The sequence below is a fragment of the Oenanthe melanoleuca genome, chromosome 1 (assembly GCF_029582105.1).
Source record: "Oenanthe melanoleuca isolate GR-GAL-2019-014 chromosome 1, OMel1.0, whole genome shotgun sequence".
Lineage (NCBI taxonomy): Eukaryota > Metazoa > Chordata > Aves > Passeriformes > Muscicapidae > Oenanthe > Oenanthe melanoleuca.
Window position 1 is genome coordinate 640,517 of NC_079333.1, and position 16,150 is coordinate 656,666.

Consider the following 16,150-nt stretch of genomic DNA (forward strand, 5'->3'; position numbering starts at 1 on the left):
ATGCCTTGGAAGTTCTCATAGGAATTCCTTTTAAGAGGAGCATTTAAGCAAAACAGAATTCAGCAAACAGAAGGCTAATGATTTTCCTAGGTTTGGCCTTACAGCAGCCATACTGTTTCATTTTCAGACGTGCTGCAGGCCTTCCCTCTGGCAGTCAGAGCAAGGCCAGCTCCCACTAGAACCCACCCAGGAGAAGCTCACCTGCCCTTCCTGGGAAGGTGGCACTACTGCCCAGCCCAGTGCCCAGCAGAGGCTGCATGGGGCTCCTACCTCCAAGCCAAAGAAGGCCTGCACACTGTTTGTCCTGTCCAGACAGTCCAAGCAGTTGGTCCTGACAGTGCCGCTCTGGGATCTGTGCCAAGGACAACAGCAGAGAGAAAATAACTGAAATAACCCGTTCAACACATCTCCTCAATGGGGACACAGATCTGAGCCAGGGCAGTGACTCAGGGTATTGGCAGGGGGACCTGCCTGCCCTACCAGGGCATTGATAAACATGGGAGCAACGGAGGCTGAGCTTCAAGCACTCATTGAGCACAGCTCAGGCATTTTCTGCAAATAACATTAGTCATCCTGCTTCAGTTTCTCCCACTCCTCCTTGCTTGCTGAGAGTGTTAAGCAAGATTAGGGTTTCCTTTCAAGCAATTCCTCAGAGAGAAATAATTCTTTGTTACAAGAACAATAACAACAAAAAAAAAAAAGTGAAAAAGTACTGAGACAGTACTTTTGAATTCTATTTAACTAAAAACAAGAATTTGTGATATAACTAAAGCCAATTCCAATGCCCCATTTTGCTCATAAAAATTAAAAACAAGCCTCTCCTTTAGCTCATGGGATGTTGGAGGCCCTCAGGCACTCAACTGCTCCACTTCCTTTTTACTGAGAAGCCCAGTAACTCCTACTAGAAAGCTCTCCAAAGGATCACATTAAGGAACATCCATGTGCTGCTTGCTCAGCTAGGAGTACAAAATTCTAATGCCTCTCCCAGGGACACACACTTACCCTTACTTCTGTCATTCCCACTATACTCCTTGTCCACCAAAGTCAGAATGGTTTCAGCACCTTTACTTGGAGACCTAACCACAGACTGCAGCAAGTTCTGAAGAACTTTCTTCAAGTTTTTTTTTTTTTTATTACTCTTTCTGCATTTGATTTAAAATGCAAAGCAAAAAGCCTGTCATTTCCCAAAGGAGACAGTCCATGAACTCACAAGCATTATAAGTGTATATCTGTCATTAACACAAGTCTTTGAGCTGTCACAAGCCACAACTTTGTTTTGCTTCCAGTTGGCATTTTGATTTATGACGGCATTATTTGAATCCCCCAATAAAAAAAAAACTTTTAAAGCTCTTTGGAGCTTATTCCCTCATCATTCAGCAACTCTTTCTCAGGGAAAGCCTCACTCAGCACTTTGCTCTGCATTAGTTAAGAGGAGGAAGGATGTGGAAGGGAGAAGAGAAGCAATGTTGCCTACTTCTATCCCTGCTTCTCTTGTCCTACTGAGACCAGCACGGCCTTTGCTCCAGGGATCAGAAATAAGTAGAAGTAAGAAACACGCATTTCAATCCTGCTTTGAGAGAAAGCAATCTCTCCAGTGGGGGAGCCAGTGCAGTCAAAAACACTGCCCGCAACACAAACGTTTACAACTCACAGAAAACAAAGCATTCCACCACTGAGGGAAATCCTGAGCATGTTCTACAGGAAGATGGAAAAGCCCTCATTAATTCCACGAGCCTGCCCGCTAGAAAAAGGATTATCGACCATTTCCACTAAATCCTGAGGTCAAAGGCCTGAAATTAATTCTTGCCCCTTGACTGTCTCAGAGACTTTCCTTAGAGATTTGTAGAGCCTACACAGAATAAGACAAGACCTCACTAGAGTAAAATAGGTGACTCGTACTGCAGCTGTTAAGCACCACCCAGGATACACTAAAACCACACTAACAGAGGCAACATTTTTTATCTTCTTGCTGAGGGGTGAAACACATCCCAGCACCACAATTTAATCTGAGGAAATGTACAGAAATTATGCACACAAACCTTTTCACTTCCTTTCCATCAAAATAAAAAAAACCACACTCTAAGAATTTCTGGACTTGAGGTTTAAGCACACTGTGTAGTTTTTCTGCCTTTCCACCTTTAACCATCTGATGATAGTCGAAGTTCACCATTTTGATATCAGCTGAATGTTCAGATGCTTTCAAATGGCTCTGGCATTGTAAACAGGAAAAAAAAAAAGTATAAATATACCAGTACCTGAACAGACACAAGTAATAGCTAAACAAGAAATGACAAATATTTTAAAAGTTGTTTTGTTAGCTTTCTTTTAGGTAAAATGAAACAACTTTTATCACCATTGAAACAAATCACTCAGAACTGATTAATATTTCACGTGTATTTTTGTTTGCCTTGTCACAAAGTCAGCTTTATCCCTTACTACCCCAGAGGTCACCAAGGCAGCCCACGGCCTCTTCTGCGGTTCAAATGCTTTCACTTGCAAAAGGTTGTTTCAGTGAAACCCCTTTCCACCAAGAGTCCCTGACATGCCATCAGCAACAGGGATTGAGTAAACACTTCACCAGCTACTATTAAGCCCACCCAAATGAGTTAGGCTGCTGTAGAGGGTGGCTTGAGGAAAACTTGCCCTAATATTCCCTGAGGAAGCCCTAAGTGCCCACAGGATGTTTGCTGGCAGAGCCCTGGATATCGAGGCACGTCTGAGAACGCTCCTGTCAACCACGAGGGCTGGATGCAGCAAATATCCCAGGGAATGCCCCAAGCCATTCAATCACTACAGGGGGAAAGGGAGGGGGAAATAACACAGGGCTACTGACATGTTCTCTGGCTTCAGACAGAACTCCTCAAATGGTCAGCATTTAAGAACTGCAATGTAGGTTTTCTTTTAAACTAGCCAGTGGGAATTAATGAGAGCGGCCACTTAATAGTTAACATCTCCTGAACATTTCCTGCTGATCATGAAGCAGCTCCATATTTAATTTGATAAATTTTATTTTTTAAAGAAAATATTAAGGGATTTATCCATTAATTACAAAAGAAATACCCTTAAAAGAAATACTGCAGCATTAAATACTATAAAGTATCATGGATTTATTCATCAATTTTAGAGTGTAAGAAAGACTTATGTTTTCAATAAGACACTAGTAAGCACGAAATATGAAATCACTTAAAATCCCTCAACGTTGTCTACATTGCCGTTAGAATTTTCCAGTACAGTTACCAATCTGAACAGAATCAAACAGGAATTACATGGAGAGCTTTTAACGATTCATTTTACACCATGCATCTTAAGCAGTGCTGCTATAAATCTAATTTTAGCTCCCAGAGCACAGCATACCTGGAGGTTTGGTTTCCAGAGGTTATGTAAAAGCAAAGAAGCAAACTCCCAGGATATGCACATACTCACCTGGAAAGCTTTGCTGAGCATGTGCTCTCCTTCTTTTGCCCCAAGTAAATTTACAATAATTTGCTTGCCATATAAATTTTTAAGAGTTTGGAAATGCCTGTTAACAGAAGAAAAATTCCACACTCATCTTCTGGCACACAGAAAATTAACAGCAACACCTGCAACACTGGGAAATTGCACAGTATTCGATATCAATTTTATTCACGGTTTCCAACAAAGCATTGAAAGGCATAAGCAATGTCCAGGGAGTTGCCAGCATTGCTGAATGCCACATTGGCACAGACAAAGCCTCTTGTACAGAATAATGCACCCCATCTCTGTGATGCAGCAGAACTTACCAGAGGTTTTCAGTGCATTAGCAAAAACTTTAGATGATTTTTACCTGTCAAAAGCTGGTGCATTTGCCTCGAAACCCCTTGACATCCTGACACGATGGGATCCCACCTATGACATCAAGGTTACATTAAATTGTCTTGTTTTGAGCAAAAGGCATGTGAATGCTACAGCACCTATACTGCAAAATGCTGGTATGTCTAAAGAACCTAGAATCCCTGTAAGGCACAAACTTTTTCTAACCTTTCCTGTAAAAAATGTGTCACAGTAGTAGTTGTTAAACCAGTTCCTCTTTCAAGAAAATTGTGATGAAATCCTATTACAGTAACTCTTGATTCTTATTGACCTCTTGAAAAGACTTCTCCTCAAGAACAATTCAGAAGGAAACAGTCTGTTTGGATGCCCTTAGATAACCCATTTAAGAGGAAAGAGTCAGATCTTCAGAGAAGACACCGAAAAAGAAAGGATGTTCAAGTTGTGTGCAAAGCAACTTTTTGACTTGAGAGGAGCAGGCTTGGTGAGTCACAGGAGCACACACGTGCTCCCAAACTGTGAAGAAGAGCCCAAAGGCTAGTAGATGATGTTTAAAAGAACATGAATAGGAATGATCTGCATAATTAATCTATCTCCTGCTTACCTGCAGTCCTGGCTGCTCCCAAAATAATGGAACAGATCCTCGAATCTGTATGAAAGATGACACAGAGTCATCCAAATATATCACCTGTTAAGGAAAGTAAGTAAAGCATAGTATTAATAATTATCACAGTGTAAGATTTTAGAATTCTCAGCCTTAACTAAACATGGAGCAAAAAACATATATTTATGCATTACAAATTCCACACCACAAGCTCAAATATTGTTTCCAAGACTTCTCTGTATCCGCTCTAAACAATTCCTACAAAAAGTTGGGTTGCTGTCATGCCCCTTTGCAGAATTACAATTCAGGATGTGTAAGGAAATGCAGCTTTTATTATTTGGGCTTCAGTAACTTCTGCACTAGGAGTAAGATGCTTTAAACAACTCGGTAAGACTTTGCTGCAGGAACAATTAAAAAGAATACCAATGCACAGAAGATCGCCATGCAGCCTACTCTGAACGCTTGCAGATTTTCTGCACCAGAAACCAACATATCATGGTCCATGAAGTATCCAGGAAAGGAAAACATAAATGGAATAACACACCACAGCCATTCAGTGACCTTGGCACGCCAGGAAACTAGGGCAGAGAAAGCGTAACAGGAGTACTGTGACTGAACTCCTGAAACTGGAGGTGTACAAGCAGAGCCCTTCCTACACAAAGTCCTCCTCCAGCCTCCTGGGCTCTGGAAGGAGCCAGCAACTCAGCCAAACAAACCTAGGAGCAAGAACACCGCTGTAGGAACAACCTCTTGGGAACAGACTACCGTGGAAAGGGAGCCAAGGAAGGCCAGCAAAGAAACATTGATCAGGCTCTCACATTTCTGAAGAATGAGGGCAGAGCTATGAAATCCAAGGCAGCAGAATGCCAGTGGCTTTACAAGCTGCCTTTCAGAGGAGCGGTGCTAAGTGGAATGCCTTTATCCTTCCTGAGCCACAAGGTTACCGGTGTTCACTATTTGCCAGAAATCCCTTTTGCCTGCCTCTATTACTTTAGATTAGCTCAGGCCAGAAGTGGCACATGCTGCCATGCAGCTCAAGGGGCTCAGGGGAAGCACAGCCACCCACAGGAGCTCAGCACCTTCTTAAGCTACTGCAACCCAGACCCAGGCATGGCCTGACCATAAGCCACACTAAAAACCAAGATCATCAAATTACATAACCTACTTAGCTTCCTAATTTAGCATCAAAGAAACTATTCCAATATCTGCTGCTGACAGACTTGTTATTTATTCATTCAGAGCAAAAATCTAACCACAGGGGGGCTTATATTGGCTTGTCAGCCAAGCTATGGGCATTGGAGTGTAACATACCTGCTCTGTTTCAACAAAATTGGCAACGTGACCATCATCATTTGTTCCCCGGACGTTGAATCGCGTGCCGGCCCGTTCACAGCTTAGTCGTGAAATGAGACAAGCCTTTGCCTGCTTGTGAGCTGCATAAATTGTCCTGATCTCCACTCCTCCACACATGAGGCGGAGCAGCCAGTCATCACAGTTGACACCATAGTGCTTCAGATGTAAATGCAGTGATTGGTTCCTATCAGGGAGAAAACAACCACCAAATAACCACAAGGAATTACAATTCAGCTCCAACTGTTAAGCTGACTACTGACTCCTCACATTTTACATCTGGTAAAACAGAAAGGACCAGGAAAATAGGCATGGTACAGTTTTGTGATCTAACTTTCATTTAAATGTCCCTGAAACAGCAAATAGCACAATAAGAAGGTGGAGTGAAGCTATGAATTTCAACAACCTTAAAATAATAACCCTTACAGCCTTTGCTTGTCACCTATCAATACTCCAAAGCTTGTTTATACCTCTCTGGTCAGCCTTGTTTTGAGAAGATTACAGACTCTGGGAAAGCAAGACAGAATTCCAATGACAGGATTACTTTTTGTAGTGGGTAAAGCAACATTCAATCTCACACCACCCCAAAATAAAACTAGAAAATAAATTCTTACCAACATACATTGAATACTTTCATTATATATCACCTAACCCTATGCCATTCACCAGACAGGCTTCCAGGAATACATTCCCAGCCAACTAGTTCTCAAATTTCTTTAAATTTCAGGGTTAAGTGCTGGTACTTTATATACTGTATATATCAGTCTCTAATAGCACTTATTGTTCACAAGAAAGGAGATCTGCAGTTTGAATGTGCATTTAGCAACACTAATCAATGCTGTATTATGATGTAAGACTAAAGTCTGGGTTTTGTGAAATCTTTTGTTTGCCTCATTCTAGTGGGGATTGGCTTTTGATCTTCTTCAGAAACATTCACTTGTATAAAAAGGGATCAAAATTTTCTGCACAGCAAAGAAATGCAAACTCCAGGAACATGGCTGGTTGTGTCTCTGCCCAGATAATTCCACTGGAACAGCATGTTCACTATAGCGGTGGAAGCTCCTTAATTTCAGCGTTTTCATCCTAAACCTAGAGTATACAGGTGCATAATAACAGGACACTGAAAGCAAACGATATTCTTTCCCTGGGCACTCTGAGCCTGTATGTTTGGCACAGAAAAAGCCCCAGGAAGGTCACTGAAGTGCATATGCAGAACACTTCCTGTTCTTGACTTGTAGTGGTTACATTTCTAGATCTTGGAATCTCAACATTCCACCTATGTCCTGTGGGGACTGGTTCTCACCGAAGAAAACAGAATCAGGTAACTTCAGAAGTTTTACAACGGGAGTCAGAATCAGCCCAGCTTATTTGGACAGGGTCAACAGGCACCATTTCTCAAAAGTACTGACTGAAGAATGAGAGCCAAGTCTTTTTCCAGATGCATCGACAAACAGCAAGGTTTCTACAACCTACACCAAGGAAGCAGTGTTTCTGAAGACTTGAGCTCATTAATAACTTTTTCTTATACTTCACTTTGATCAGATTCCTCTACCTGTGTGAAACAGCAACTAAGACCAGAGAAGCAATGGCTCATATGCCAGAGCTGGTTTGGTGTATTTTGGCCAGAAGGAGACACATGTACCTTTTCACCTGTTCTAAGTGTGTGTAAAGCCAAATCCCCAGCACCCTACCAAGACTCCTGGATACACAGAGTGTTTTTAACACAGGCTGAAGGGAACAGAAATTTTGACACATCAGTGTGCATTACTGGCATTATTTAAGCTGCTGATTGGTACAAACAGCCAATTTGGTGAGAGTATTCCTCTCACCAAAAATTCTTTGTGTGAAATCTGTACTTTATTCAAAAATACCCAGTAAAAGGATAGTGAGTGCAGCAGCCAAGCAAGGTGCCCATTGTAGCAGAGAATACCTGCTGTCTCAACAAAACCAGCAAGATCACAATTTTCTGAGAAACAAAACTTTTGAAGTGCTTTCATACGCTGGAAACCCCCTTGGAATCTATATATAAACACATCATTTTAGAATCCAGAATGTTCTAAAAAAATAGTAATTTTTTCTCTTTGAAGCTTCATAAACGCACCCATTCAAAAAACTGTCACAATTGATGAAGAATTAAGAGGTACCAAAACTGAAACACAACATCACAAGAGATGTTCAGATGAAAATACAATATAAGCAGTGAAAAATCTGTGTCTTCCAATGAAGAAACTCCCAAGCAGTCATCAGTAACAGACTTCTGCCTTGAGTTCAAGTAATGCTATTCTATCTCCTCAAGGTTTGTGGGACAAAGGTGTACATGCAAGAGCTGGTAAAGATGAGAATAAAAACTTGCCAGGCATTAGTGTGCAGAAGAATTCATTACTCTATGAATTCCTCAGGCCTGCTGAAGCAATTCTGAACTCACCAGAAGAACCTATTGTCAGTGCTGTGCTCCTGCATGCTGCGGTGAGCACTGAGACTCAGGTCCAAGCTGGCACCGGTTGCAGACCACGCAAAATAAAAGTTCCCGGAGTTCAACACTTTGCGCACTTCTGAAACGCGATCCTCGTCTGCTGGGTCAGCTCGCAACGACAACAACTCAGTGGAGGTAACTCGGAAAACTTCAGAGTCCTGAATCTTTCCCACAGACATGCATCCTGTCACCAGAACCAGATAATGTAAAAGTGTGTCTCCTGCAAAACAAGAAAGGGCACAGGTAAGAGAAGGGATCTTAGCAGAGAAGGATGCTGATCTGTTTATTGTGCTAAGGTACACGAGCCACCCCAGTTTGCCTGAAAAATGTACAAAAAGAACCAATGCCAAGAACACAATCCCAAGTTCTACAGAAGAAAGGGAGAAACTATACTGCAAAGTACAGGAATTGCAAACACACAAGTCATTTTTGTCCACTCCCTCACTTCAGGGAGTGCTCCAAACTTGTAAGCTAGTCTGCAAAAAAAAAAAAACCAAACAAACAAATAGAAAAAATAAGCCCTTTTCCTGTTGCAAAGATTCAGTCTTACAAGAGCAGCACAGTACTCTGCCCTAAATGAAAAATTCAAGTTTTACATTTTTGACTCACCAAGGTTTAATCTTAACACACCCAAGAGCCCATAGGCATCCATGACTTTGGAGTACGTATTCTTGATGGTGTCTTTTTCTGCAGAAGCTGTGGAGAGAAAAGGAAAGATTTGCTGATGTAAAAGCCCCAATACTATGGCAGTGAGAATGAGCCACTCCAAACTGAAAAGCTGAGAGATTACAAAAGCAGCGCCTACAAGATGCTTCTGGAAAGAAACCAAAATGGATGAGCATATGGCACTTTAAAATGGAAAATGAGGGCTTGCTTCTGTCACAAACTATGATCATGCTATGCTCTTAAGCAATAAAAAAAGGACTTGCAGAAACTCCAAGTGATATTAAAGGAGAAAACTGGCATTTTTAACATTATCTCTTATTATACAAAGCTTCTACAACACAGACAAATAAGATGCCTAAGAATGCTCCCCTGCAATTAAAATTAGTGCTTAATGTTGCTTTTTTAATTAAAAAAATTACCCTTTTTCTCCAAGAATAAAACTATGATGCAGTAGCATTGTCTCTGAACAAGACTATCACAAGCCCATTTTAACTGTGTTAGATATATTCCATGCAGATCAAAACTCTTGCAGGTTCACCAAAAGTGGTATTTAAAAGCCATATCTTAGATGAATTAGGAAGACAATTTTCAGACAGATTTGAGAAAAACCCCAAACAATCTGCAATGAAAGCACATATGCCACTGCTCTCCTGGGAGTGAAGTGCACACCTCAGCCCCCCGAGGAGCACTGCACACAGCCCCGAGCCCGGCTGCAGAGCCGGCTGAGAGACGCTCAGAGCAGCAGCACCTCACCCGTCCTGAGCCTCTGCTCGTCGTGAGGCTGCACCCCAAGGGCAACACCAACAGTTCCAGCTTTGCCACTGCATCTACAGGGACGAGGCTCCCTGCTCACCAGCAACCAGCACCATTTCACTTTGACACCAAAAACCTCAGAACGTAACACAAAGGAGAGTAAATCAAAATGTCTAGTTGCCCTGGAATTCTGCTGTGCTCTCTCTCACATCAGCTACGTCATTTAGAATAAAATCTGTATTTTATTTAGAATAAAAAAGCTCTGGTTTACTTAGAATTGCTCTTCCTAACAAGTATTCCCTAAGATTAGTAAAGCCCTGCCTGTGCACAAGCCTACTGCTTCTGTTCAAATATCCGCCAGCTCTTTTATTAAAATGGATCAGACAATTTAATATAGATGAAACAATTATTTAACCACAGCTTGAAATCCAGCCCCATTCAATGTTTTATTAGGTGGATTTTGAAAAAGTTTCTTTACCTTATTGCACTGATACCTATTGCACTAATATTCCTGTAATAGAGATGAAATAAAAAGAGTTTTATAGCAGCATGAGGATTTATTTCTAAAGTCCTCACCCAGGGTGAGTGTTAAGAACCTGCAGCCAATCTAAAAACATTTTGTCAGCATCACCAAACTGTGTCTGTCTTAACCAGAAAACCACTGGGCTCAAAAGAACTAAACTTCAGACCCTCGTTCTTTCAACCTGTTTTTAGAAAGGCTTTAATGATACCAAAGTACTTTTCTAAACTCAGTTTCCCATAACCAGAAAGCTGCAGTGTTCTTCCTCCACACTGGAAATTATTATGGAAAGATCAGGTTTCCTTTTAAACTTCTTGCAGAATTTTTCTTAAAGGTGCCTCCTGGGATTTATTGACATGTCAGAACAATGGGTTTTCTGTCTTCTGTGACTTTATTCTCTTTTTCCATTGCAGAGAATGCTGGATATCCTTGTTAAGCCTTAGTAAGTAAATGCCCAAAGTAAATCAAGTAACACGGGCTTTGCAAAATTTGCCTTTGCAAAAGGCCAACAAAGGCTAATAAAGCAGCAAAGGGTTGCAATACCAACTAACCAAAACCAGAGAAACTTACTGTGGCTAGTTAATTATTATTTCCTTAAAGTGCCCAAGGACCAGCCCAAAGCATTTCATGTCATGTTTTCCATTTACACTGCACCTAATTCAGTGTGAAATCAAAGCTTTTCCATAGTGACCATCTCAGTGTTTCTCTCTCACACTGCCTGCGCTTTTCCCACCTCGATTTGTTTTTTAAGGGCAAAATACACATGGGAAAATGTCAAATATGGCATCACTTCCTCCATCCTGCCCTGGTCCATGCTCACTCACCCCAGGCTTCTGCTTTCGAGGCAGTGCCAGTAAGGAACTTCCTGTGGTCAGGAGTGTTGCAACATCAAGAAAAAGCACTTGAAGCTTCTGAAAACCAACAGGAAAACAGGAACACACAGCTTCACCACACTCCTTTCCATTCTCTTCCCAAGGGACTTTTATCCAGTCTCCTCAGGCCAAAGTCTGCTCTCCAAAAGCCCAAGGCACCAGGATACTGACCCCTATCCTTAACCCTCCAAAAATACGAAGATTTTATCCTTTCATGATCACTGTTACGCAGTATCAAGAAACCAAAACCAAACTAACAAAAAGCTCATGAGAACCACAACACTTACAAAGTGATTTTCAAATCCATTTATAATGAACCTCTGAAGAAAGCCCCATTTGCAGTGTCACGAGAAAACCAACAAAATTTCAAGTCCCCATTTCTTAAGGATTAACAGCTAACAGCATTTCAAAACGTCATCTGCAATAAGCACACCTTATCAATCACAGACTCCTACAAAAAAGGTGACCAGTTCAATTATTTTGAAGGCAATATGTCAGCCCTCCAGCGTTACACAAATGGAACGCCACCAACAATCCTGTTTTCAGGATAGTCTGGTTCAACGTGCGTTCCCGCTTCAATCCAGATCCAGAAATCAGTTTCCTGGTTTTAACAATTCAGAGGTTCAGATCACATTGAAAGTCACCACGGAGGCTTTCTAGGGTTGGGCTCTCTTCTTGGTGAGCTCACAGGGTGCCACCTGACAATACATTTCAAGTTAGTGGCTACAGTTTCCAGGTAGAATATGGGACTCAGAGCTGGGAACAAAAGCACAGTCCTGAAATTAGGCGCATTTCCTTCAAACTCAAGATTTCTAATTTACGTTAGATGAGAAAAAGTCCACACAACTGTCACTTTAAAAGGCTTAGAATCTGAAAAATCTGAAAGAAGAATCTGAGAAATTTATGAACAAAACTGGGTTTTGATCTTTTAAGACTAAGGTTTTCAAGGGTTTTGTCAAATGAAGACAGTTAAATTTTTGGTATTTAAATTAAAACTAACATCCTATTATTACCACAGAAGTGACATTAAAATCAGAACAGAGTCACCACTTTCACTGATTAAATTAACCAAAGAACTATTTTATTCCTTTTGGTACCTCTTATTTTGGCACACCCCTAGTACTGGCTCACCTCAGGATACTGGGGATGAGGAAACTCTGCCAGACCGCTCTCCAAGGCCTGTTGAGAACCCCTTCCTGAGAAGTGCTCTGGGTAGCACTACCAGCCACGGCAGTGAACAGCTCCAGGGTGCTGCTGCACACACGTTACTACAGCTCTGACTCCAGCTGCAGAGAGTCTGGCTGGGCCCTGTGCCTGCTCCTCCCACAGCTGCTCTCTGCTCAGCTTCACTGGGACACTGAAGCCCAAGGGTGTGCGTGATGCTCCTGCTCGGGGCGCTCACGGCTCAGTGTTTTCCCAGACAGAATGTTCTCTACAAGCAAAGGAGTAAAGACAGCTCAGCACTCCTTTGGGATGACTCATCCAGAGCAGGCAGAGGGAGAGAGAACACACTCCTGCCCAGGCAGGCAGGAAAACCTTTCCAGATAAGACATCTCAGAGAGGCCTATTTCAAAGAATAAATACACAGCAAATGGCATATGGAAAATAAGAAAAATACATCTATGACACCCTCCCACTAAATTCTAACCAAATCAGCAGTGAATCTGCTGACATTTCAACCCAAGTGCTCTCACCAGGCTTTGAGAAGGATCCCCCCACACTCCAATGTCTGGGGCTAACCCCATACCAGGACCTTGCTGACCAAAGAGTGTTAAATGTTGCAAGGAAAGAAAAGTATTGCTCAGGTGTTGCAGTCACAGCAAGGTGAGTTCATTCACACACAACACCTCCAGCAGAAGCATGGCCTGGCTGCTCCCATGCTCAGACTGAAATCCCTTCGAGCCTGTTCCTTGCTCCTCTCCGCCCTGGCTGCCTGGAACAGCGCGTGGCACACACTGAACATCACCCAGCACCTGAGCTGTGCTGCATTTCCTGGCCAGGCTCAACTAAAGCCTCTGGACCGGCTGGCAGGGCCTCACCGAGGGCACGGGCAGGAAGGCTAACGAGTTATCCTGCCCTCAGCAAAATGACACATGTGCTTCCTTTGAGATGCCACTGAACAGACCAGGGAGCTTCCACTCCTTCCTCTTAGCCCATTTCAACCCCAAATTTCTGTACATCGATATTCCAGGAGGTGCAGCTCACTAAGGCTTTCAAACTGAACCACATGAATGAGTTTTAATGCTAAAATGTATTTTACTAGGCTGTGCTTGTATTATCCACTCTACATATAGGTAAGAACTATGATCAGGTATAACGCTAAACATGTTACCTAATCTCCAGTATTTATTAAAATATTTGGAAAAATGTTTAACAATCTTGAGGTCAGTACTGTCAATTTTTGTCATCTAAAAAGCAGTAGCACTGTCATCAAAACCCAGAAGTTTCTTAAAGTTTAAAGTGATGCTGTTCTGGATTTAAATCGATATATACTTGATCAGACCATTCTTCTATCTATTCACACAGATTTTACAAACATGGGAAGTCTTCCCAAGGGACAATAATATTTCATTAACATTATCTATGATTTGTACAAATACTTTTAAGTTCGTACAGCTACAGACTGGAATCCTCTGGTTGGATTCTGCTATATGACCAGCAAGATGGAGAAGTGGCACTTCCCAAATCTTTCCAATAACTGTACTCCTTTAAACAGGCATTAAAAAGAACAGATACCAGGTGAGAACAGCAAACAGAAAAAGAGAAGAAAAAACCTGACCTAGGAGACTCCTGGGCTTTTTCTCTTGTCAGCTTAAGACTGTGATCTTCCAACCATTAAGAAAAGTATCAGTACCTAAAGAATTTAGGGAATTACATGGAAATAAAATAGAGGGAATTAAAGAAAAATGCCACTGCTAAATATTCAATGGAAAACTATGGCCGTGTAGGAGACAAAGAAAAAGCACTTTCCTGATTCAGGTTACTGAGAACAACACTCAGTGACTACTTCCAGCTGAGTAAGAACACTTGCTATGATGTAACCTACCAATTAGAATTCCAAGGACAATGCTTTGCAGATTAAAATGAGCTATCACTAAGTAGAGTATCCAAGAGGAGAGAGGCTTTCAAACTTCCTTCAGGTCTGGCTCTCTCTGCTTGGTAACAACAAGGCAGGGAAGTAGGCAAGAACTTGGACGTGGGTTTTAATTTTTAGGAAAGAACATTTATCCAGGTGCCTGCAGTGTATCCTGGCACGAGAAGTGACTCACCACCCTTTCTGAGTATAACCTCCAGGAATAAATAATTTTTCTGGCCCTTAAGCAGCTCAAGCATGCCCCTTAATTATTAAACACAGGCTAAAACAACCTGTTCCACAAATCTTCAGAACATTCTACGGCTTGCACTAAACCTGGTTGCTGCCTTTACGATTGGACACTTATTCCCAATCCACACTACAGTGCCTTATGGATACTGCTACCAAAGTCAAGGAGATTACTTAAATGCAGAGTAAGAAGAAACTGCACCAGAAAAAGAAAGAATTTCAAAAATAGCAGAAAAGCTCTCACTGTTCACCTGGACCATCACACAGCTGCAGCAACCATGTCAGGCACTGCCAGGCCTCTAACAGGTGCTGGCTAAGGAGAAAATTACTGCCATGGAAGGAAAGCTTTCTGTAAAAGTACCAAAAACAATCTCAGAAATGCTGTGCAACCAGGTGCTTTGACTTCCTAAAGAACACAAACATATTTTATAATTTTACAAATTTTAAAAGCCTTTGTATGGGCCTTATGGTTCTCTTCTGCACTTCTCAGTTTAGTGTCCTCCACCAAAAAATAAAGGGGAGGGGGGACAAAAATTCAGGGAAGTATCTCATGCATTTTTCACTTAAAACACACAAAAATAACTCTGCAGTGCAAGACACCTTGCTGCAAATATTACTGATTTTATCACAAGACAAAGCAATACAGAATCTCAATAGGTTAAAATACAAAAAAAAATAGGTTAAAAATACAAAAAAATACAAAATAAAGCTAGAAATCAAAAAGCTATTAAGAATCACATAAAATGAGATAAAACCAAACTACAACATAACATTTAAGAATACAGAATTTGTTATGAAATGCAACATAGAGAATTAGCTCAGCAATGAATTATCATGTGTTCAAAATAGGCTTGTTCAGAACCCAAGAAACAAGATGATGTTGGAAGCAATTATAAGAAAATTTTGTGGACATGAAAACATAAATGCATAAAGAAATGTAATTAAATGTGTAAAATTCTCTCTCAACAGATGAAATAAGAAAATGTCTCTTTTCTCATTTAAATCAGAAGCCTCTCCATCAGCAAACAGAAAAACAGAAGAGCTGCTCCTTTACATTCCACAAAGAAATGGCTCACACAATGTGTGTCACAAGCCTGGCACCTTTCTAACCCAGCAGTTATCAAAACAGATTGACTTACAGAGGACAGCCACAGCTCCAGACTCAAACATGAGGCATTCTTCTCTGTTCCTGGCTTCCACCATCACGCTGAAGGGAAGTGGCTCCAGCTTGTGATAGACACGGTATCCTTTACTGAAAGCCATTTTGCCTCAAACACAGGCAGCCCTGTCCAACACAAGATGATGTTAGTGAAACCTCCCTGTGCTTCCAGACACTTCTTGCAAGACAGCTTTGACCCCCCACTCCTTTCCGAGGGATTTCACATGTTCAACAAAAACAAACAAAACCCCCTGCTCCCTCTTTCTCCCTCAAGAGACTTAGTTTATCTCTGTCCAAACAAATATAAGGATTACCTAAAGATGACATAAGATGTTTCAAAACCAGAACTACCCAGAGAAATACCTTTCAAAACATGGATTCTATTGAAAAGCTTCTTTGAGACAACCAGAATTTTACAGAATCACAGGCCGTTTTGTGTTGGAAGGGACCTTAAAGTTCATCCAGTTCCACTCCTGCCATGGGCAGGGACACTTTCCCCCATCCCAGGCTGCTCCAAGCCCCGTCCAGCCTGGCCTTGGACACTCCCAGGGGTCCAGGGGCAGCCACAGCAGCTCTGGGCACCTGTGCCTGGGCCTGCCCACCCTCACAGGGAAAATATCTACATCCAATGCTACTGTTTTC

General features: G+C 41.7%; 1 protein-coding gene across 4 annotated transcripts in view; it reads right to left on the bottom strand.

Moving 5' to 3' along the window:
• The window catches only part of SYNJ1 (synaptojanin 1), a 50,789-nt gene that overhangs the window by 32,748 nt on the left and 1,891 nt on the right, over positions 1-16,150 (bottom strand). For all 4 annotated transcript variants that reach the window (XM_056494874.1, XM_056494901.1, XM_056494892.1 and 1 more), the window contains exons 2-10: positions 15,489-15,634; positions 8,826-8,912; positions 8,169-8,436; positions 5,705-5,930; positions 4,394-4,477; positions 3,806-3,867; positions 3,424-3,520; positions 2,040-2,209; positions 271-352 (exon numbers count right to left, since the gene is read on the bottom strand). In XM_056494874.1, the coding sequence (XP_056350849.1) occupies positions 271-352; positions 2,040-2,209; positions 3,424-3,520; positions 3,806-3,867; positions 4,394-4,477; positions 5,705-5,930; positions 8,169-8,436; positions 8,826-8,912; positions 15,489-15,612 (1,200 nt within the window). In that variant the 5' untranslated portion in view covers positions 15,613-15,634. The remainder of the gene's footprint in view (positions 1-270; positions 353-2,039; positions 2,210-3,423; positions 3,521-3,805; positions 3,868-4,393; positions 4,478-5,704; positions 5,931-8,168; positions 8,437-8,825; positions 8,913-15,488; positions 15,635-16,150) is intronic.